We start from the raw sequence: 24,254 nt of genomic DNA on the forward strand, positions 1-24,254 counted from the left end.
CAACCAGGGCCTGGCCAGGCCCCCACCCCAGCCCTCTGCTCCGGCCCCTGCACGCCATCTTCCCACAGCCCCGGGGGCATCTCCTAAAACACACGCTTTCTGTGGCCCCACACTGCTCTTGGGACAAGGTCAGAGCTTCCTGCCCCAGACCACAGGGCCCTCGGGGCCTGGCCCCACAGCTTCACCAGGCTCCTCTGCCCTCTCCCCTCTCCCCTCCTTGGGCTCCACCTTCCATCTGCACCCGCTTCCTTCAGGTACCACCCCCCCGACACCAAGCCTCCCCACCGGAGCCTCTGCAGGTGCTGGTCCCCTGTCTGCTCTTCACTTCCTACATCTGCTTCTCCCTTTCTCATGGCGAAACCCTTGCCTGGGGGTGAAAACCCAAACATGCAACCCTCCTCTAAAAGAAAAACCAAAAAAGAAGCCTGAGAAAGGAAGGGCCTGGACGAGGGGCTATGCCCAGGGCTGTGGGCGCAGAGGGCAAGGAATCGGGTGGTTCCATGGAAGGAGGAGCACTGGGGGGTGGGGGCACCTGGAGGGCTGGCTGGACTCAGCTGCATCACGTCTCATCCTTCCCTTGGCTGTAAGCACTTAACTCCCGCCACCTACCTGCCTCTGCTGGGGGCCGCCTGTTAAAAACCATAAGGTCCCTGCCTGGGTTAGAGAGACCTGGGGCCTAATCCTGCTCCGCCTGCCTCACTGTGTACCTGGGGTAGGTACCTCCCCTCCCTGAGCCTCAGTTTCCATATCTACAAAATGGGCTGATGATCCCTGTGGAGAGGATTCCAGTGAGGAGCCTGGTAGGCAGGGCCCGGGGAGGAGAGAGAACGATGGGGCCAGTGGGCTTGGTCCCTATCTTGGGCTAGTCATCCACTCTCTCTGAGGCTCTAGGCTCATCTGGAAAATGGGAGGATGGGAGCTAGACCAGGCCGGGGTTGGGGTCTCGGGGGCCTGGGACTCAGGGAGGAATCATGCATTCCTTCACGTAGCCAGAATTCGTGGAGGACTGCTGTGCCAGCCAGTGCTAGACAGGGCTGCATGGAGGGTCGGCCCCAGGCTGGGGGTGGGGGCAGTGAGGGCCTGGGAGGCACCCGGCCGGGGCAGGACAGGCGCAGGGTTTCCTGGCTGTGGCCTCAGCCCAGGCCAGTCTTGCGGAGGGGAAGTGGTCCTAGGCTGAGTCACTCACCACCCACCCTCCCTGTGACTCAGAGATGCTACCGGCCCAGCCCTGTCCTGGTGCAGCCTGGATACCTCCGGGCTCCGCACTGAGGCTTGGCCAGACAGGACAGAGGATGAATGGCTTCAGGTGGATAGGGCCTCCTTGGTCCTCAGGACCCTTCCCCATTCAAGGAGCCCCCTGCCAATAGTAGGAGCCTCCTGCAGCGCCCTGGCCCTGGCTCCTGGGCCCCAGGGAATGCTTGGCTTTAGAGTGAGCCTCCCATCTGATCAGAGCCAGCCCCTGGCGGTTGTGGGGGCAGAGTGGGGGGACTTGGAGCTGTGCTTGACCTGGGGGCCACCCAGCATTGAGGTGATTCCCTCAGGGTCAGAGTTAAAGCCCTCCCTACCACCCCTGCCAGCAGTGGGCACAGTGAGCACTGGCCTGGCAGTCAGAAAGCCTGGGTTTGTGTCCTGGCCCCCTTTCTCACCTGTCTGACCTGTCTGGTCTCTGCCGGCTTCACAGGGATACTCACAGGGAAGGGCTTATCAGGTGATTCCCATTGACAGCCCTCTGGACTCTGCTTCTCACTTGTTCTGTTTCCTCGGGCGAGACACTTCACCTCCCCAGCCTCCCTCCTTGTACCCAGTCCCTGCTGGGAAGCCATCTCTGGATAACAGATGTCACCTTCCTTCGGGGGCATGGGGGGGTCTCTTCCCTACCCTCACCCCTGCCCTGCCCCATGCCAGGCTGGGTTGAAAGCCACAAAGCTCACCCCAGCTCCCTGCACCTCTCCAGGCAGGGCCCTGAGCACATCCCACTCTCAGAACTGCCTGCTCACCGCTGTCTCCCCAGCACCAGCACAGAGCCTGGCGTGGATGGAGTAGGCGGGAGAGAATACCAGTCAAGAGCAGTGTTTGGACCCGGGTTCAAACCCCAGCCCTGGTGTGTCTGAGCTGTGTGACTTTGGGCGGGAGTCTTCCCCTCCTGTGGCTCTGTGTGTTAAGTGGGGGCAGTGGCAGAGCCTCACCCCGTCTGGCTCTGGGAGGCAGCAGGAGCTAACGTACATGCCCAGTGCTTAGTGACAGTGCCTGAAACTTGTGGATGAAAAATTAACCAGTCGATCTAAGAAAGAAACGGAAATTTTATTCGAGCCAATTTGAGGATGATAACCCAGGATGAGCATCTCAGAAAGCTCTGAGGACTGTTCCGCCCGTTAGCAGTCCAGGCACAGTTATGTAAGTTTTTTTTAAGACAGAGGGCTGTACATCAAATGACATATTATTGACAGTTTACATAATCCAGATCTAAGCATCATCGTGGTGGGTCATGTGACCCCTTACAAGATCAGGAAGGGGTGTTATCTTTTAAGGAGTTGCCTGGATGCTGGAAGAATGTTGCTCTTTATGGAGCAGGTATTCCTGCCGATGGGGGAGGTTTGGTCGATGCATAAATGCAGATACACAATGCACAGTGTGGGGAGAGAGGAGGCCAAAAGGCAGAGAAGAATTTTATGTGTTTAGGTTTATCCTGTCTTGCCATTAGATATGAATTTTATTTCACAAACCTAACAGGTCCTCGAGACATGTTAGCGGACTGGCTCACTACAAACGCCTCCCAGTTCCTCTCCCAAGACTTCCCTTGCTGCCCCCACCCCCAGGCTTCCCCTGCACATCGAGGGCCCCAGGGCATGCTCTTGCCCCAGCTCCCACCCCCTCACCCTGCCTTGGAGGAAGCTGGGTCTGTGCTGGGCATCCTGCCATTGTGGATTCAGAACAAAGCTTCTGCCTTGTCTCAGCCCCAGCTGCCAGGGGGCCCCTCCCACCCTCCCCAGGGGAGCCTTGAATTGTCATTCCAGGGGGCCAGGGTAAACAAGGACTCTTGCTCCCAAATCAGCTCAGGGATGCCAGGGACTCCACCATCACACTGTTCCTGCTCAGTTGTAAATACTTCTGAGAAATAACTCAAAATACAGTGGAGAGCCATGGAAGGTTTTGAGCAGACAAGGACCGTGATGGAACAACAAACGTTTTTTGATAACGGCCCTTCAGTTTAGTCTGGATCCTACGTGGAGGAGAAATTGAAGGGGCTTGGGACAAGAGGCAGGGAGACAAGGGAGGAACTATTGTTGTGGTCCATTGAGCAGATGACAGTGGGGCCTGTGTCTTGGGCGTGGTGCAGAGTAGCATCACTTGTACTGATTTGGGGTAACAAGTTATCCCCAAACATTATGGCTGAGAGCAATGAATATAAATTATCTCAGCTTCTGTGGATCAGGCATTTGGGAGTGGTTGAGTGGAATAGTTCTGACTCAGGGTCTCTCATGAGGTTGCAGTCAAATGTCAGCCAGGGCTGCAGTCATATAAAGGCTTGACTGTGGCTGGCAGGTCCACTTCTAAGATGAATCATTCACATGGCTATCGGCAGGAGACCTCAGTTCCTTGCCATGTGGGCCCTTCCACAGGGCTCCTTGAGTGTACTCATGACACGGTAGTTGGTTTCCACCAGAGTGAATGATTCAAGAGAGCAAGAAGCCACAATGTCCTTTTTGATCCAATTTCAAAAGTCACACTCATTTCTCTAATATCTTCATTTATTAATTCAAATTATTGTCATTTCTCTGATGTCTTATTGGTTACAAGTCAACCCTATTCAATATGGGCCCTCCCACCTTGACTACATAAGGGCATGCACCAGGAGGAGGGGATCATTGAGGTCAGTTGAGATCATTGAGGTCACCTCTGAGGCTGGCTACCACATCAGCTTGTTGAGTGAGTGAGTGAGGACACAGCCTGGGGCCATGCGGAATGAGTCTGGGAGCTTCCTGCTCCAGGTGGGATCTCATCAGCTACACTTCTGAATCCTTCCTGACACAGTACTATACAATCCTGGCCCACAGCAGGCACTTGGCAAATGCTTGTCTCTGTGACGGCTGGAGGCTTCTTCCTCTGCTCCCCACTGCAGACAAGGAGAAGGCCTGGGCTCCTGGGTCTGGTAGGTAAAGCTCTGGTTCTCTGATGTTTCCAAGCCTACTCCCCGTGACCTCTCCAGCTATATGAGGCCACCCCTGCTCCCTGTGCCTGATGGAGCCTTCCAGTACCTAGGCCTCCTTCTGCCCCCTCCTGACTGCCACACCCTCATGTGCCCCCTCCCTCCTTCTCCGAATACTGCCAGCATCCCAGTGGGTAGATTCTGGCTCAGCAGTACCTGCTGCCTGAGCTGGGCACTTCTCTTTATATGTTTAAATTTTCTTTGGTGGAAGAACCCTTGTCCATGCTTCTTATGCTGGAGCCCGATATCAAATAAGCCAAAGCAGAGTTGCCCTAGATGAACCAGGAAACCCGCACACCTCTGCCAAGTTTCCCAGGTGAAAACCACAGATCTTGTTCAACCCTTATACACATAGAAAACTGAAGCCCAAAGAGATGGCCTTGGTCCACTGGGCTGCTACAACAAAATGCCACAGACTGGGTGGCTTATAAACAATGGAAATTTATTGCTCACAGTTCTGGAGGCTGGAAGTCTGAGATCAGGGTGCCAGCATGGTCGGGTGAGGGCCCTCTTCTGGGTCACAGGCTTCATTTATAAGGGCTTCATTTATAAGGGCACTAATCCCATTCTTGAGGGCTCCACTCTCATGACCTCATCACCTAATTACCTCCCAAAGGCCCCACCTCCCAATACTATCACCTTGGGCATTAGGTCTCAACATGTGAATTTTAGGGAGACACCAGCTTTCGGACCATAACAGCGATCTTGCACAAAGAGGGAGCAGCAGGGCGAGGTCTTCATCTCCTAATTCTTGGGATTCTGCCGTTCCTTGCTCCCCACTCTGTTGTGAAGAACAGAGCCAGGGTGTGAGGTTATAGGGGTGTGTGGGGTCCGGCCGAGGTTCACAGGGGGTGTCTGCCGGATATTCCCCAGCTCAGTCAGCAAAACATTTTTTTCTTCAGGGGAAAGGCATTACAGATATTTTGCCAAGGGAAGTCTAGAAAGATCTGTGGTAAGAGGCTTTTATGTGTATTTAAATCTTTCTGCTTTTGAGTGTCTCTTGGCACCTGTGAGAGGGGGAGTAGGATGGTGTATTAGTCCAGGTCCTCTGAGAAGTAAGCACCAAGATGGGATTAAAAGTGCAAGGATTTTATGAGGGCAAACATTTGTGAGAGAAAATGGGAAGGGGGCTGGGAAGGCTAGGAGAGCCCATCAGACTGTGATGCAAGTGGAGGAGAGAGGGAAGGAAGTTTGGCGGGAAGCGTTCTTGACCACACAGCTGACAGCAAGGAAGCCAATCAGAAGAATCCATGTCTCCCAGGACCGGACCTGCCTTAGTATCTCTGCTATACTGGGGAATTGGCTAGAGGGAGCCTGAGGGAAGTCTAGTCTCAGCATAAACATGGCGATGGATTTCAGAGTGTCACGGCGGGGCCCTTGTTCGGTATTGCATCCTGTAATCGGAGCCCTGTGGGACACGTTCTTATGGCCACCCCAGATGGCATGGTGACTCCCATTTTACAGGCAGAATTCCAGAAAAATTCCAGGGTCTGCCTGAAGTCACAAAGCAGAATGAGAATCCTCACCTCTCGACTCTCATCCCAAGCTCCTTCCTGTGTGACGTAAGTCCTCAGTCCAGAGGTGGTTGATGGATTCTTAGTGCATCTGGACTTAGCATCCCAGGTAGGTAAGCAGGGCTGTGTGCTTCAGGGTCAAGAGCTACCTGTCCCTAGATTTGTAATGAGATCACCACCTCAACAGAGGCTGTTTAGGAAAATCCTCAGGGCCACCGTTTATCTGGCAGGGTATTATGAACTTCACAGAAACGTCTCACACCAAATTTAATTGACTTTAATTCATCATAAAGAAAGAAAGTGATTCTGTACTTTTGGAGTAGGAAAGTTAAAAGTTCATGAAATCAGAGGCTTGGAATCTCTGCTCCAAGCCAGGCTGTTGGGCTGTGAGGGACATTTCATTTTCCCCTCTTACAGGATTGCGTTAAAACTCCAACATGACAGGAATTCCAATGGTCAGGACTCCGCGCTTCCACTGTAGGGGGGCACAGGTTTGATCCCTGGTCGGGGAACTAAGATCCAGCCTCTCTACTCTGAATCCAGAGGAACAGAGTAGACTGTTTGCAAAAAAGGACTTGGACCCTCTCAAGAGCTTTCAACCTCAACTTCTTCCACTTGGGATGTGAAATGCTGGTCCTGCCATATCCAAATCTGAATATTGAAAGAATAATTTAAAAAAGAGGATCCAAAATTATATTTTCTCAACTATGAACAAAAAAAAATGCATAGAAAGAAGGAAATATATCACAATACCTAAGTGTTGACTTGGTTACTGCTTGAGGATAGTATTGTAGATGGCCCGTATTTATTCTCCTTTTTCCACAAATGAGTATGTAGTTTTAAAAATACATTTCTTAGGGTTCCAGTTCTGACTAAGATGGAGTAAACATAGTCTGTCCTTCCACTGAATGCAAATAAAAACCCTGGACAGAATGCAGGAAGCAGCTCTCTGAGGACTCTGAAAAAGAAATGGTAGCAGGTGGACTGGGAAAGGGAACCAGAACTTGGAGTATAAACAATCTGGTGGCGGTCTCCTGTTTTGCTTTTTGCTCCTGTATCTGCTGGCCTGGTCTCAGAGGCAGCGTGAATCCTGGAACTGTGCAGTAGACATGGAAAGAAAGAATTCCAAGAGCAGCCCTGTCTTTCTGGTCTGAGGAGTAGGAAGGAAGGCCTCTTCAGGACAGAAAGAGTGAGGGAAATCTCTTTTTTTGTTGTTCTTTTCTCATATAGTCCTGTCCCCGGGCAAGCCTCATATTGAAGTTGAAACTGGGCAGCAGAAGTAGCAGTAACAGTGGAAGCCGGGAAAGCACCTAAAGCTCGGAGGGGAATCCTTTTGTCTGACCAAAAGAACTGTGGCTTGAAAGGTGTGTGTGCTGGGGAGGAATCCCCTTGCTTTTTTCTGTTCGTCCTGTCTCCTGTCCCAGAGCAGAACCGGTCACAGAATGTATGCAGGAGAGCAGGGAGACTAAAAGCCCTGATTTCTAGCTGGAGGACCAGGGAAAGGGTGGTCTTGAAACCTGGGGAGTGTGGGAGAAACTGTGGAGAGGAGGAAGCTTGAGAAATGGATCCCATAGGCTCACATGTATGGATCTGACCCTAAACAGTATTCCAATGACTTTGAGAATGAAACTACTATGCAGACCACCCAGATTTCAGACTGGGCCCTGGGTGGCACAAGCTTAGGGCAGATCTGACTTACGTTGCAAAAGTTTTGAAAACTGATAATTGAACTATGGCCCTGTTAAAAAAACAAAATTCAACTGTGTAAATTTTAAAAATCTTATTGGCTTTATTCAGTGATTCATGAATTGGGCAGTATCCAATCTAGCAAACAGAAAGAGCTCTGAGGAGCCGTACAAAATGAAAGACTTTTATAGGCAAAAGGGAGCAGAAACGAGGAAGTTATTCTAGGCAGAAAATCGCATTGGTTATTGCAAGGTTACTTTCCTTTAGGGGATGGCAGGGGTCTATCAGGCAGATTACCTAACTAGTGCTGATCAGGTGATTCCTGTTTGACTGGTTTAATATTCCATTTCTGGGATAGCTGAAACTGTAGTTAAGTCTCAGTTTGGTGATGTGGGGCTTAGCATAAGTGACTCCATTTGGGGCCTGTTGTCTTGTTTTTAACAGACCACAGAAGGCAGACCAGAACTGATCCTAAATGGATCAAATGCCTCCTAAAACAAAGACTCAACATTTTCCATAGGATTTAACCAAGACCTAGAGTCTTACAATATAATATTCAAAATGACCAGGATACAATCCAAAATTACTCTGCATACAAAGAACCAAGAAAGTCTAAACACTGAGATGACCCAAATGTTGGACTTACCAGAAAAAGACCTTAGAAATGAAAATATAGAAAGTCTCAACAGAGAAATAGAAGATATAGAAAATAACCAAATAAAAAATTTTAAACTAAGAAAATACATTAATCAAAATCTGAAAATATATCAGATGGCCTTAGTAGCAGAATGGCAGAGGAAATTCAGCAAATTTGAAGTCAGATCCATAGAAATTATCTGTAATAAGCAGAACATCCACCTCTGCCAAATGCCCTGTTCCCTGGAACATGTGAACGTTACTTTACATGATAAAAGAGAGTTTGCAGATGTAACTGAGGTTATGGACTTTAAAATCCAGACTATCTAGATTATTGGGTGGGCCTAGTCTAATCACATGAATCCTTAAAAGCAGAGATTTTTCTCTGGCTGGATTCGGAGGTGCAGCAGAAGGAAAAGTCAGAGGTATTCAAAGCATGAGAGGGACTCAACCCACTATTTTTGGAGGGGCCACATGGAAAGCATTAAAAGGACTGTGGGCAGCTTCTAGGAGAACAGAGCAGCCCCCAGCTGATAGTTAGTAAGGAAGTGAGGTCTTTTTCAACTACAAGGAACTGAATTCAGTCAACAATCTCAATAAGCTTGGAAGCAGAATCTTCCCCAGAGCCTCCAGTAAAAAACACACATGATTTCAGCCTTAGGAAATGCCTTGATTTTGGCCTTGTGAGACCCTAAGCAGAAGACTCAGTCAAGCCCAGCCAGACTTCTGACCTATAGAAATTGTGAAGTAATAAAAAGGTGCTGTTTTAAGCCACTAAGTTTGTGGTAATTTGTCATAGCAGCAAGAGAAAACTAATACATTTCCCAATATGACTAGCAGTGAGAAGTAGTAAGATATTAATTTAAGTGGATTATGAAAAGTTATATGTATATTATAATCTCTAGTGCAACCTCTAAAAAAAACTATACAAAATTAAAGTGGAATACTTAAAAATATTAATAATTCAAAAGAAGGCAGGAAAAGGGAAATAAAGGGATGAAAAACAGAAAGGACAAATAGAAAACAATAAAATGGTAGACTTAAATCCAAATATCAATATTTTGGGCATAAACACACCAATTAAGAGACAAATTGGATATATTAAAAAAGACCCATCTACATGCTGTCTACAGGAAACACACTTTAGGTTAAAAGTAAATGGATATAAAAAGACGTATCACGCAAACACTACTTAAAACAAAACTGGAGTGGTTATGTTAATGTCAGACAAAATAGACTTCAAAAAATTAAGAAGGATAAAGAGACAGTGCATATTGATAAAAGGGTCAATTCACCATGAAGACATAACAATCCTAGGTACGTATGCACCTAAAAACAAAGCTTCAAAATACATGAAACAAAAATTAATAGAATTGCAAGGAGATGTACACAAATCCACAATTTTAGTTGGATACCTCAACATTCCTCTCTTAGTAATCAATAGAACACGTAAAAAGAAAACCAGGAAGAGTGTAAAAGAATTGAAACCACCATCAATCAACTGGTCCTAACTGACGTTTATTGAACACTCTATCCAAAATAATCTTTTTTCCCCCAAGTGCATATGAAACATTCACTAAGACAGACCATATCCTACATCATTAAGTAAACATTAACAAATTTAGAAGAAATGAAATCATACAACATATGTTCTCTGACGTTGATGGAATTAAACTAGAAACCAATAACAAAGAGATGGTTGTAAAATTTCCAAATACTTAGAAGTTAAATTACACATTTCTAAATAATACATGGGTTAAGGAGGATATTACAAGGGAAATTAGAAAATGTTTTGAAATGGACAAAAATGAAAATGCAGTATACAAAACTTTGTGGGATGCAGGTATCAAATCAATAATCTAAGTTTCCACCTTAGGAAATTAGAAAAAAGAGCAAAATAAACTCAAAGCAAGCAGAACTATGGAAATAGTAAAGAGCAGAAATCAATGAAATAGAAAAGGGAAGAACAATAGAGAAAATTAAAGACACGAGGTAGGTAATTTTTTAAAAAGATTTTTTAAATTGATAAACCTCTAGCCAGACTAACAAAGAAATAGAGAAGACAAATAATCAGTGTGGAGAATGGAAATGTGATGTCACTATAGACCCTGCAGTTAATAAGGATATTAAGGGAATACTATAAACAATTCCACATGCATAAATTTGACAATTAGATGAAATGGACCTATTCCTTGAAAATCACAAACTACCAAAACTCACCAAAGATGAAATAGATAATTTGATTAATCCTTTAACTATTAATGGAATTGAATTCTTTGTTAAATCCTTCTGAAAAAGAAATCTACAGGCCCAAATAGTTTCATTGCTGAAGTCTACCAAACATTCAAAGAAGAAATAACACCAATTCACATATCTCTTCCAGAAAATAGAATAGAGAATACTTTCCAACTCTTCCTTAACCTAATAAAGGGCAACTACAAAAAGACCTATAGCTAACATCATAGTTAATGGTAAAAGACTGAACACCTTCTAAGATTAGGTATAAGGTAAGACTTACTATAAAAGCTACAGTAATCAAGATAGTGTGGTATCGGTAAAGAGAAAGACACGTAAAAAACAGAATGAAGAGTATGCAAAGGTGCAAAGGCAGCTCAATGCACAAAGGACAGCCTTCAACAAACGGAGTTGAAACCATTAGACATCCACATGAAAAAATATGAACCTCAAACTAAACCTCACTCCTTATACAAAAGGATCATGGAAATAAGTGAAAATTTTAAACTCTCAAACATTAGAGAAAATCTTTGTGATATTAGGTTAGGCAAAGTGTTCTCAGACGTGACATCAAAACAACAATCCATAAAAGGAAAAACTGGTAAGTAGCACTTCATCAAAATTTAAAACTTTTGCTCTGCAAAATACACTTTTAAGAGAAATGAAAAGACAAGCTAGACTGAGGAAAAATATTTACAAATCCATATCTGATAAAGGACTTGTATCCAGAATATACAAAGAATTCTCAATATTCAATAGTGAGAAAACAACTCAATTTAAAAACAGGTAAAAAAGTTGAATAGACACTTCACCAAAGAGGGAATGTGTAAGGCAATTAAACACACAAAAATATGCTTAACATCATTAGGGAAATGCAAATTAAAACCACAATAAGCTAATACCACACACCTATCAGAATGGCTGAAATAAAAAATATTGGCAGTTCCAAATACTGGTGAGAAATTGGATCTCTCATAGTGGAAGGCAAAATGGTATTGCCACTCTGGAAATCTGGTAGTTTCTAAAAGTTAAACATAACCTTTACCATACAACTGAGCAATCCCACTCATAAACTTATGTTCACATAAAAACCTATACACAAATATTTGTAGCAGTTTTATTCAAAATCGCCCCAAACTGGAAACAACCCAAATATCCTTCAATGGGTGAAGGTAAAACAAACTGTAGCGCATCCAACAATAGAATACCACTTAGCCATAAAAAGCAACATGTGTGAATCTCAAAGACAGAAAGTAGCCAGTCTCTAGGTGTGACATTCTCTATGATTCTATGTATGTGACAATGTGGAAAAGACAAATCTATAGGGAATGGAGAACAGATAGGTGTTTGCCAGAGGTTGGTGTGGGGCAAAGGTGTGACTGCCAAGGGGCAGCGTAAGGGAATTCTTTGGTTGATGCCCTGTGTCCTGATTGTGGAGGTAGTTACACGAATGTGTTAAAAAACAGAGAACTTTACACAGGAGAAAGTTAATTTTATGGTATGTTAATTAAAAATTTTTAAAAACTGAAACAAAAGATATTCAAATAAATTTCTCTTTAAAAATGTTTTCAAAGAAATTTTCCACCTGGGTTTCTTCCTGATGGGTTTCTTCAGCTTTGGGGGGGCTCTGCCACACCAGCCCTGGTGTTTGTGGTTCTGTTTATTCATCTGTAAAATGAGATCAGTCTCGAGTAGCGATTTTCCTTCTCCCCCGACCCTAAAATTACACCCCTGGGCAGGCCCTTTGCGGAAGTGAGGGTGGGGCAGGTTTGGAGAGAAGGAGCATTTGGCCTCCAGTGGGCTCTGACCCACAGAGCGGTTGTGCTCTTGACTGGCCCATGTACTGTTTGTCTGAAAATCTCTGGATTAGAATTGCTGCTCTTGACCCAGATCCACACACACCTGGGGGGTTTGAACAATCCTGGATTTTAGGGCCCACTCATTTATCCCTTTGGCACATACCCCACTGGACCCCAGCGGTCAGCCAGACCAGGGCACTGACTCTAATGATCAGCAATCTAAACAAGGCCCTTTGGGGGAAGCTGGAAGTGTGCTCCTCGTTCTAGGAGTCCCAGATTGCGCATGGATTAAACATTGTGCTTAATCCAACGGGAAGTCTGAAAAGGCTTCGAGGTCTAGTCCTCCTTAAAGGCAGGGTCTGAAAGGACTGAAACCATTTTTCTTCCACACAGGATGACTTTTTGGAAGAGCACTTTCTAAGCAATAAAGGGCTGTGCGCAGATCGGGGAGCTGCTGTTGTGAAGATGACTTGCTGGCCCGGGCCAGCAGGGCCAGAGTATCATTCTTGATGAGAGCTGCTGGTTACACCGAGCACCAAGCACCTACCATGTGCCAGACACCGTGCTAAGGAAGCACTGAATCTTCACGACAACCCTGTGAGGAAAGGGCTGTCATCGCCTGGACGAGGAAACTGAGGCTCCAAGAGGCCCCAGATCACACAGGCAGGAGGTGACAAGGCTGGGTTCCAGTTCCCAGCTCCAGCCATCTGAGCCGAGGCTTGTGAGAGGAACCTCTGAGCCTGATGTCAGGCCTGCTCTCCACACGTGCCCCGAGATGGAGACCAATACCACCTTTCATCAAAGGCTGGTAGGGGATCTTGCCACGTACAACAGCGCTCAAAAAGAAATGTTTTTAAAGAAATTTTATACAATGGAATGCTTCCTTTGAAAACTATCTTATGCGTAAATCCAATCTAGAAAACCAGAGTTGAAGGTGGAAGCAGGGTTGGCTTGGGGCCCCCAGGGCTCCTGGAGTACCGCTTGAAGGCTACTTATCCAGTAGGTTGGCACTTACTGTGAGAAGCATGGGAGGTGCCATGATGCTTAAGGCTGGCTTCGTGTTCAAAAGAATGAGGCGGGATTGTGGCAGACTCATTCCTGGGTTGGTCGGTCGCGGGGAGGGCTGCAGAATACCAAGCTTGCCATATGCGTTGGGTGCTGGTCCATTTGGTTCACTCTCCCCTCTGGTCAGCAGCTATGAGTTGTCACTCGCAGGGTAGGAAACTTATCTTCACCATCTTACATTTAATAAGCTGAATCTTTAAAGATATGAGTTATAAGATTAAGAGCTGCAGTACCCTTCCTTTTTTCTTGCCCTTAAAAAAGGCATCATCTAGTTTTTCTGTATCAGTGAAAGTAGAATGTTTTAAGTACAGATCTTGGTGTAGGATCAATGGCAGATCTGTACCTCTGACCTGGGGCAGGGGCTGGTGGAATGGCTCACAGTGGAATCATCAGACGGACCTCCTTCTCATAGATGTCGGGGATCACTCCCATGGGGGAGCTGACCATGTGCACAGTGTTCTTGCCAAACAGCTGGAACTCATAGTGGATGAGCTGCTCCCAAAAGCCATTGTTGGGTCGGATGATGGGCCGGCATGACTTGGTCCATGTGTGGGCATCCAGCAGGGACATGGCGTGGTACTTCATGAGATAGGCAAGGCAGAGGGCGGCCGAGCGGCTCACGCCGGCGGCACAGTGCAACAGGGTGCGGCCCTGCTTCACCTCCACGCTGTGGATGTGGTCTGCAATGGGGTCGAAGAAGTCACAGAGACGCGACATGGGTGTGTCAGCCACAGGCACCTGCATGTAGTGGATGTCCTCGTATAAGGTGTTCACCACCTCCACTGAGACGTTGATGACCGTGGTGATGTGGTTGCTGGAGAGCATGAGCTTGTTGTTGGCGGCTACCCCGTTGCTGATATACAGGCTGCTGGTGATCTGTGAGAGGCCGCTGACCGAGGGTTGCCGGAACTGAACTGGGAAGGCACATGGAGATGCTGTCATCGGGCCGGTGGGTCAGCGGCCAGTGAGACATGGACACTGCACCTTCCTGCTAGGCTGTGTCCGTAGAAAACTGCAAGGAGGGAGAAGGGACAAATGAGGAGCCAAAGTTCTGTCCACCCACTTAACATAATTCAGTGGCTGCCCACTGTCACGATGAGATGGAGCCCCTAAGCTTGGCTGTCAAGGCCATTTGTGGCCCAGCTCCTGCCCATCTCTTCAGCCTCCTGTTAACCTTTCCCGCGTCCTGAAGGGCTCGGCTGGGCTGAGCCACTTACAGTTCCGTATGGACACTGGTCCTTTCTGGCCCAGGGCCTTTCCTGCTCTCATCCTAGAACCCCCTTTCCTTACAAGCCTGTCAGGTCCTAATCTGTTCCATTCAGCAGAGGACTGTTGAGCATTGGGATCTTAGCCAAGGGTCACTTCCTGAGGGAAACCTTCCAGAACTACACCCCTCACCCATATATGATCAAGTCCCAGCTCCAGGCAGGCCCTATGTGCCCTGCTTCCTAACATTTCCTGAAGAAGTGCTTTTGCCGTGATCTGTCTGTGAGTTCTCTTGGGATATCACTGTGTCTATCTTCACTCCTACTATATCACCAGTGCCCAGTTGGGTGTCCCCACAAGTAGGTGCTTAAAAATATTTGCTGAATGAAGAAATGACTCCAACAACCACAACTCTGCCTCCTGAGAGGTTTTCTGGAAAAGATGAGGTCTCTGGCCATGTTTCTCTAGAATTTTGGGGAGGAGCTGGGTGGAGGTGAGGGTGGTTCTTAGGCTGCTGGCGAGGAAGGCCAAAGGCTGCATAGACAAATCCTACCTGCCAGTACCCCAGAGTCCAATGCAATAGGCTCACCCCAGGTAGGGCAGATGGGGCTGGTTTGTTCTAAAAGTCTTGTGAGGGTAGGGGAAAAGCCCCACCCCCAACCTCACCCAGTTGGAAGCCTAAATGCTAAGGAATGTTCCGGATCCTCATCATCTGAAAACCTAGAGAGAAATGGACTGAGGGCCCCCAAAACTAGTACCCAGTGGGCAACAGGAATAGGGGAGACTGCTGTTCATCACACGGACAAAAAGTGTGCAGAGGAGATACTGCTCTGCAAGGTGAGGGTAGTAATGAGAGGAAAGTCATTTTCATGCTAGTCAAGAAATATTTATCAGGCACTGTAGTAGGTACTGGGGATACTGAAATGTACAAGTCAGCCATGCCCCCCCCCCCACCAGAGCTCAAAGTCTAGTGGGAGAGACAGACATTAAATAGGCAATTATGGGCGCAACAGAGTTGGAAAATAGGGATAACAGTGCCTACCTTATAAGAATCTTCTGAGGATTAAATGAGGTAACCCGGGTAAAGTGTTTAACAACAGGGCCTGGCACATTTATCTACAAATGATAACTACTGTTGCTGTTGTTAGGGAAGTTAAAATGCAGGGCATTATGGGAATGAAGAATGGTATTTATTTCAGGCTGGGGCTAAGGAGTTGCGAAGATCGCCTGAAGAAATGACACAAAGATCTGAAGAACGTTTAGCGTGAGGGGGAGGGAGAGGGAGAAAGAGCGACTCGGCAGCATCTCAGTTTCACCATTTTATAGCGTACAAAGCCTTTGGTTCGATCTCCAAAACAGCATAACGAGCCGGTGTCTGGAGTTAATATCTACATTTTACACACGGGGAAGGTGAGGCAGAGTGGGGAAAAGGACCTGTCTAGGGTCACAAAGCAAGGTTCAAGAGCCGGTCTTTCTGGCCTCATTATGTGTGGGAAAAGTGGGCAAACACCTCGGAGTTTTCGTTAATACTGGGTTATAAACGTGGAACAAAGTCCAAGGGTTGACGGGAGAAAGGGGCCGCTTCCAGGGCTGAGTCAGGTAGGTTTCCTGGGGAGTTGGCGTTGGAATGGGCTTCTTCGCCCGCTCAGTGTCAAGACCTCGGTGTCTTACCTCTCTCTCGCGGGCGGGAGGGCAGGTTAGTTCAGGAAACAACCTTGGGCGAGGGTCTCCAGGTGAGAGAAGACCGGTCACGACCCAGGAGCCGCAATCCCCGCCGGCCCGGTGCTCCGATTTCCATAGCAATGGTCCCTCGTCGCGGGGAGGAATGGGCCGTGCTGGGTCTCCGGAGAAATCCAGGCCTCGTCTCCCCGTCCCGGAGCTGCCCCGCCCGGATTCACCCGGTTACCCGCCCTGCGATCACGCGGGGACCACAGCAGTCCTAGTCAAGAAGTAGGGTCTGCTCTGCGCGCTGCAACCAGCAGCTTGTCACCCAGCCAGTCTCCATGGCAACGCGCCGGGCCGCACCACGGCGGCCGCCGAGGGACAATCCTGCCGCGTCCGCAGCCTTCCGGGCTTTGCGCACAAGGCCCGCCCACCCCACTCCCCCATCCCCCACCCCGGTCCCGCCTTCCTCTCGCGTCTCCCGGGCAACGCGCGGTGTACGGCGCCTCGCGTCTGCGCAGAGGCTCGCTTCGCGTCTGCGCCAGCCTACAGAGCTTGGGTACCGACCTGGCTCCCGTTCTCCAGTCGCTCCCAAAGGTGGAAGAAGAGAATCCTGCAGTTAGCCAGCAGCCCAGGCCCTCCGTCACATGGAACCTAGGCTCGCCCATTGCCTGTGCGGTGGCCCCCCCAGGCGACCACCAGTTCTGGCACCAGCCCGGCCTCGGCCTTCTTCCGGCGTAGTAGGCTCGGCAGCCGCCCCGACATTCACGTACGGACCAAGCCGCAGATCTGCTTCCTGCGGCCGCGGACCGCTCAGCCGCCGGTACTCTTCAGGTGCGGCCCGGGGGCCCAGAGCGTTCGTCAGAGCCCGGGCCGCCCGGGGGAGCCGAACTCCCTCAGACCCCTGCTCCCTAAGCCGGCCGAGGGGACCTTGGCCCTGGCTCTCCAGAGCCTCGGGCCCCTCAGAGCCCGGCCCTTTCTTAGACCCCAGGAGAGTCTGAATTTCCCAGCCCAGCGCCTCGCCCGCCGTGGAGCCCGAACGCCCTCAGTCCAGACTCCAAGGGAGTCTGGAATTCCCACCTCCAACCCACATATCCTCCGAATCGCCGCGGGCCCGGCCCTCTAGTCTACCAGGTTTGACGTCGTGTATCCCGAGGGTCCCTAGCGCCCTCTGGGCCGAGCCTTGAACTTCCTTAGAGCCTGATGAAGCGCAGGTCCCCTCAGGCCTGACACTCCCCTCCTCAGCCTCTACTTTCCGCAGTGGCCCAGGGAAAGCCCCCAGTTCCCTCAGCCGGGCCCCAATCCCCACAGACCCCCGTTTCCCCTCCCCTCCTCCATTTCACAGCCCCCTCACAGCATCCTCCAGCCTCCCACAGAGGCCTTGCTTTGGAAAGCAATTTGGTTCAAAATGATCATTATTTATTACTTGAAAGGGAATATTTCCATAAAACTGCCTTTTTCCCCCCTTCCCAGGAAGTAATGGTAAATTTGGTGCACCACTGAGTGGGTGAAGACTGTTTCATGTGTCTTTAAGTATTTTAGGTCTTTTTTTTTGTTTTTCTAATGGAATTTGGGAGACTTGTTTTGTGAGCATCTTGATCTCTAAACTAGCCTTTTCCAACCCCTCATGTCTTTGCTGTCAGAAAAAACATAAATGGGAGATAAGGGGTGTTTGTTTCTACTAGTTTGTAAATGTAAAAACATTCATAAAACCACAGTTCCAAACTGGCTGAAAATGAATTAGGAAAAACAAATTTTAATCCTTCAAAATGTTTTATCCTTTAAAAATTGTCCTAGTTTTTGTCCTATCAAAATAATATACACTTATCATAGAAAAATCAGGCAAGGAAAATGAATGGCTAGAGACAATCACTGTTACCATTTTGGTGTATATTGTTCCAGATCTATTCATATATATGTACTGCAACATGCTTACACATTTTTTTTGCGGGGGGGTGGGGGGGTATATGTCACAAAAAAGTTTACTATTTTGTAATCTTTTTTCCCCCACCCAATACACTTTGGATGTCTGTTTTATTCACAACTGCATAATATTTTATTGTATGACCTAACCACAATTTATTCATTTGCTTCCCTATCGTATATTTAGGTAGTTTCCAAATTTTAGAAAGAAAATATTATGAGTAATTATTTTTAAGTGGGCAAAAATATGTATGTAGTTGCAAAACCACTTCACGGTGTCACCAAATTATCAAAAAGTGAAAACTCAAGGCCTGGTATTATCCATTTTTGACCAATTCCTCATTTTGACCAAATTGTTATCTCTAGTTTGTCCTGGAGCACCTGGCTCCATTCCATCACCCCCATCCCATCCCAACTTCTGCCTCTCACTCTCCAGAGTCTCCTCAAGTCCTTGTCCACCCCAAACTTCCTTCACTTTTCTAGACTTTTCCCAAACCCTTTTCCCTTAGAATTCCCCCATCAACCAACCTAACCTCTGTCCAAACACTTTATTCTCTTTTTTCCTGTTTCCTCTGACCTCCCCCACCCAGATCCCCCTTAGACCTAGGCTTGAGCAGTGCCCCCCCATCTCAACCCCCCTCAGATTCATCCCTCTGACTTTGCTTCTTTCATCTAAGACCCTCCCCTCCCATTTCAAACTGCGTTTTCTTAAGATGACTGCTCCTGTGGACAGTTCTGAATCCCTGTTGACACTTCTCTTGTGGATTACTTTGACCTTTCTACATCCTTCTCAGGATGGTTTTCCCTCTCAGCATCCAAGAAACACCCATTTAGTGCACATTTCCTACAAGAAGAAACCTAGGCCTACTCCCTTGCTCCTCTGACAACTATGACAGGGTGGTGCCTCTCCCAAGAAACTTGGGGAAGCCTCAGCCACTACCCCAGGATCCCATCAGATCAGGTCCTGTCCTAGCCCTGGCCTAGCTATCAAGCCTGTACCACCTTCTCCTCCCTCTCCAGCTTAATGAATTCCAGTGAAGCAGCAGTGAAAAAATTTTTACCCAAGAGCCACTTATCTCGGGTGATTATTCGTGACAACCTCAGTGCACAACGAATCTATGAGATGGAGGTAAAGTTGTCACAGGCTTTTGCATTAGAGGGTGTTAGTGGCTTGATCCATGTTCATTTCATTCTCCCCAAAACCTTGCGGGGAGATCACAGATCTTAGAGGTGATAGGAAGCCATCAAAATAATCTAATACAAGCCCATTTTACAGAGGAGGCAGTTGAGACTCAGGGTTACTGATTTGCCCAAGGTGTCACAGCTGTTCCTGGGCTGAGGGAACCAAGGAGGACTCCATGTCTCTTGGCTCCGGTGGCATTTTTTTCCCTCAAAGTACATTAGCTTTCTATTTAGGGACTCCCTGAATGGATTCCTACTATCTCCCATAAAAAGAAGTCTTGGCGCTTGAAGTGGCATTGACACCATTTGGTCATTTTTTTCCTTCAGGGATTATCCCCCACTTTCCACATGAGAACTGAGGCTCTTCTACTTTTTGTTTATGGACAAGAAGGGTTTGACCTGCTTACCCAGAAGCCCTCAGAAGAAGAGGGAAACCGCAGCATCATCATCCCACAGACCCTGATTAATTCATTAAATACATCTTTGGGGCCTGTTTGGGACAGGCACTGTTTTGGGCACTAGGAAGAGGCTAGTGAACACGATGGACTCTGAGAATGTACTTGTTTCTTCCAGCAGAGCAGGCAGCCCAGAGTTGAGCTGCTGTCCCCTTCTTGACTCTGTTGAACCTCCCTCCATGTTCCAGGACCAAATCTGGATGGGCGCATGGGATTCTGACATTGAAAACAGTGGGAAAGATGTAAGAGATGGTGTCAGATCCTCTTAAGGGTCACAGAGACCAAAAGAAGACTGGAGGCCTGGATGTTTCTCCCTCTGCTAAACTTCCAGTGGCGTGGTGTAGTGGAAATAGGGTGGACTTGGACATGGGCAGGCCAGCTTTGTGTGAACTTGGGGAGTCACTTTTCCTCCAGGACTCTTTTCTCATTTGTAAAATAGGATCTGTTGGGATCCTCTCAGTTGCAGGTGACACAAACTGAACTTGAACTCGTTCAAGCAAAATAGAGAATGATGAGTTTACATAATCGAGGGTAGATAGGGCAAGGTCACCAATGTTTGGGATGAGAGATGGCAGGGGCTCCAATGCCATTGGATGTGTTTTCCACTCTCCCTATCAGCTCCCCTTCTGCTTCTTTCTGCATGTTGGCATCGTCATCAGGCTGGCTGTCCCTGGGGAGCATGGCCACAGGAAACCCTGGCCTGTAGCCCAGAAAGGAAGTGGAGTGCTTCCACTGTTGGTCAAGTTAGACAAATCCTGGAGAAGGACTCCAGCTGGCCCAAGTTGGGTCACGGGCTCATCCATGCCCCAGTCACTGTGGTCAGGTAGTGTAGGCTACTCTGACTGGCCCAGGATGGGTTGGGGGCCAACCCCTATAACCAGTGGATTTGGAGATATTGCACCTCTGGTAAGTGGGTTGAGGATCTGTGAGATATAACTGGAAACTCTCTTGAGTTGGCTTTATATGTGCCATCCTCCAGCCATCCAGAAGGTCTCCTTCTGAAGCCGTATTGAGCCCTTACATGTTTTGGGTACACAATGTCCATTATGTATTATTATCCCATTTAATAGTTCAGCAAACCGAGGCTCAGAGATGGAGTAACTTCACTAAGGGCTGTCATTGTGGACTTGTAAACCCAGGTCTGACTGACCATGGTGCAGGATGTTCTCCCTAAGGACAGGGACTGTCTTCTCTGTAGACCCAGTGACTTGCTGAGGGCCCAGCTTGTAGGAACTCAGTAGATTTGAGAGGCTTGAGTGGCAGCGTGGCAGTCTTTCTCTCTCCCCTGCAAAGTGCTCCCAGCTTTGGCTAGCTACTGGCTTCTCAGGGCCTCCAGGAGGGCAGCTAAGAGCTAGTGTCTTGGGAATCCTCTGAGCAACGCTCTGAGAACAGTGGATGATGGCCGGTATCCCTTTATCTATGGCCACAGTTCTCAACCAGGACAGCTTTGCTCCTCAGGGACTCTGGCGCTGTCTGGAGGCCTTTTTGGTAGCATAAGTGAGAGTGGGATGGTGCTACTGGCATTTAGTAGGTGGAGGCCAGGGATGCTAATGCTGCTGAATATCTTACAATGCACAGGCCAGCCCCCCCGCCACAAAGAATTGCCTGGCCCCGTGTCAGTAGTACCAAGGTCAAGAGACCCTGATCCATGGTAAAAGTGCAATCACTCTGTGCCTTGCTTAGAAATATCTGGGCATGTGTCCCACCTTCCTGACTACGTTGTAGTTGCTGTGAAGACCTGCAGCTGATTTTTCATAGTATCCTCTCCACAGCTACCTCATTGGAATAAGTAAATAAGACAAAGGATATGCCTTCCCAAAGCTAGCAGTCTTGTTAGGGACAGGGTAGAAATGGTAGAATAGAATAAATAAGTAGAGTTCAGTGTGACATAGGGGGAGTCACCAACAATATGTGGGGGGCACCAAGTGAGTAATAGGGACTGGGTGATAGGAGTTAAGGAAGGGGGTTTACAAGATGCACCCTTTCTCCTCCTCCCCTCCCCTCTCTTTCTCACCACTCTTCAAATAGAGATGTTAGGTCAAAATCAGGCTCTGAGGCTGCAGACTGTCAGAAGGTTCCATAGGAGTTACCTAGCTCAATGCCCTCACTTTAAAATAGGGAAACTGAGGCTCCCTGTGAGCCAAGTTATTGATGAAATATTGGGTCCAGCTGGCTCCTTTCCCACCCTCATATCCGGAGCACAGATGCCTCTCTTACTGTGAAGTAGCTTCTTCATCCTAACCTCATCTCTGTTTTTTGTAAGACAAGAGCTTCAGACAAGACCAAGAAAAAGATGGGCCACTTGTATGACCACCTGAAAAAAAAATTCATGACAGACCAGCTCAGAAAGCTGGGGCGCTGGCGACGGGAATCCATGAATGTCCGGCAGTACCTGGATAGCATCCGAGTGTACAAGGAGCCTAAGAAGAAAGACCAGCCACCCTAGTCAAGGTAGAGTGATCTGCCCTGGGGCCATGACGACACTAGGCAGACGGGAGAAGAGCTGGAAGGGAGCCAGTCTACACCGTTGTAGAACAACAATAAATGAGACCAGTGGACAGTGGAGCACAAAACCCCTTAGCAATTCTAATATTTCTTGCCCTGTCCTATCCCCTCTTTTCTGGTGAAGGTGATTCTGATAGTCCTGTAGCTGCCCAAGTGGAAACGGCTGAATCGAACCGGCTTCCAAGGTTAAGGCATGACCTTTGGTACCCACATGTCTGTTACAATGCCAGGCCAGGTGCGCTGGGACAGTGGTACCTTGGATGGGAAGGGCTGGGTAATGCTGCTGCCTGGCATTCCAGTGGTAAGGAGTCAGGGTGGGGCATCAGGCAGACCTGGGTTAAGGTCTATTTCTGCCATCCATCAGCTGTGTGACTTTGTAACCTCTCTGAGCCTCTGTTTCCTTATCCTAAAGAATGGGGAAGTAGTGCGGGAACCTACCTCCAAGAACTGGCATGAGGATGTGGAGCGCTTGGCCCGGGGCTTGTCATTCTCAGTGGCTCTCATCACGATGCCTGCAGTTAGCTTCCAGCCTTGTCAGTCCCCACCTCCTGGCCTGCCTGCTGTCCTAGCTACGCCCTGACAGCCCATGACATGCCTTTACTTGCTCAGGCTCCTCATCTAGAATGCCTCTTCAGCTCCCCAGGGCTCTCAGGAAGCTCTCTGCATCCTTCAAGCCTTATCTCAATGCTATCCCCCCCACCCCACAAGCTTCTCTGACTGTCTTCTGCCTCCTGCCTGCCCCTCCCCCACCCTGCCCAAACCACATGGGTTCCCCTCCACTCTGAACTTGGCTTACCTGTGGTGGCTTCACTCTGCCTTCCGTGGTGGATGTTTGGGTATTTGTCCCAGCCCTTGATTAGACTGTACAGTCTTTGACAGCGGGGGCCAAGGATCCCCCAAGATTTAGTTCAGGCCTCTTCCGTGCCATTTCCCCCGCCCAGCCCCACCAGAAAAGGCTGCTTCTTCCTGTGCCAACACATCTGTCTGCACTGAGCATGCGGTTGGCCATTTCTTGTTGCTCCCTGTCTCCCTGACCACGTTGTGAATGTCTTGATGGCCAGGATGCTGACTCGTTCATCTCTGCAACCACAACGCCCAGTAACATTGAGTAGTCACTCTATGTTTTTTGAATAAATGATCATTCCTTTGTTTAATTACAGCTTCAGCACAGTGCACAGAGTAAGGGCCTAGTACATATTTTTTTAAGTTAACTGAGTCCTCTCACTTTACGGATGAGGAAACTGAGGCCCAGAGAGGTGACCTGACTTGCCTAAGGTCATGCAGCAAGTTAGTGGCAGAAAACTAGAAGCAGGTTTCCCGACTGCTGTGGAGTGGTCATTCTGCATCACCACAGTTGCTAGGTAAGGACCTCAGTCCTCTTGGTGGCTTTCAGAAGCCTTCTTCATTCATCCTCGTCCTCATCCTCATCCAGTTGTGGGGAACCAGATGTCCATGATGCTTTTATTTTCCCTTTTTTTTTTTTTGGCCGCACTGCACGGCATGTGGGATCTTATTAGTTCCCCAACCAGGGATCAAACCCACACCCCCCTGCAGTGGAAGTGCCAGATTCTTAACCACTGGACCGCCGGGGAAGTCCCCAATTTTCTCTTTTAATGGTCTTCTTTTGAAAACATGCTACTTTTCAGTGGGAGCCCAAACAGACTTTTTCTAGGTTTTTGTCTGTTTTCTTGGCTAAGCACAACTGATTAGAATAATTGACTTTAAATATTAAAATTTTATTATGCAAGCAATATGACCACATTTGCCCAAAACAAAAATTCTTCTATTAGATCAACCACTGCTAGCATTTTGATTTGTTTCTTATATTTTGTGTATTCATTTCATTTCAACAACAGTCTTTTTCCTTGGCACTGTACCTAGAGAAGGGGAAAGGGAGGCTTTGGGGATCCTGGTGTCTTCAGAGGGCCCACAGAGCAGCCCCAGCCCCTCTTTTCTCCAGAGTATCCCCAGGAATTCTCCACCTACTAGATCTTCCCTAATGCAGCCTCTCTGAGCTGCACCCCAGTCTAGCCCCTGGCCACATGCACCCTTCTTCCCTAGACGGCTGGCCTTGGCAGAGGGTCTTTGCATCCTCATGCTGTGGCCCAACGGACTGGGGGACCCCTGGGGGTGGGGCGGGTGGGGGAGTTGGGATGTGAACCTAATAAGTCAATTTATA

At 48.2% G+C, this 24,254-nt stretch overlaps 2 protein-coding genes across 3 annotated transcripts in view; one reads left to right on the top strand and one right to left on the bottom strand.

The window, feature by feature from the left end:
* Nucleotides 1-12,542: 12,542 nt before the first annotated feature.
* On the bottom strand, nt 12,543-14,084 carry DUSP18 (dual specificity phosphatase 18). Its single transcript, XM_057526021.1, has one exon. The coding sequence runs from the start codon at nt 14,082-14,084 to the stop codon at nt 13,518-13,520; it is 567 nt and encodes a 188-aa protein (XP_057382004.1). The 3' UTR covers nt 12,543-13,517.
* Nucleotides 14,085-16,768: 2,684 nt separating this feature from the next.
* The window catches only part of OSBP2 (oxysterol binding protein 2), a 181,133-nt gene continuing 173,647 nt past the window's right edge, over nt 16,769-24,254 (top strand). Inside the window, exons 1-2 of one of the 2 annotated variants that reach the window (XM_057526007.1) lie at nt 16,769-16,844; nt 21,834-22,021. In XM_057526007.1, the coding sequence (XP_057381990.1) occupies nt 21,949-22,021 (73 nt within the window). In that variant the 5' untranslated portion in view covers nt 16,769-16,844; nt 21,834-21,948. Of the gene's footprint in view, nt 16,845-21,724; nt 22,022-24,254 lie in introns of those variants that run through there. The other variant, XM_057526009.1, reaches the window with a different exon arrangement.

The sequence above is a fragment of the Balaenoptera acutorostrata genome, chromosome 13, assembly GCF_949987535.1.
Source record: "Balaenoptera acutorostrata chromosome 13, mBalAcu1.1, whole genome shotgun sequence".
Lineage (NCBI taxonomy): Eukaryota > Metazoa > Chordata > Mammalia > Artiodactyla > Balaenopteridae > Balaenoptera > Balaenoptera acutorostrata.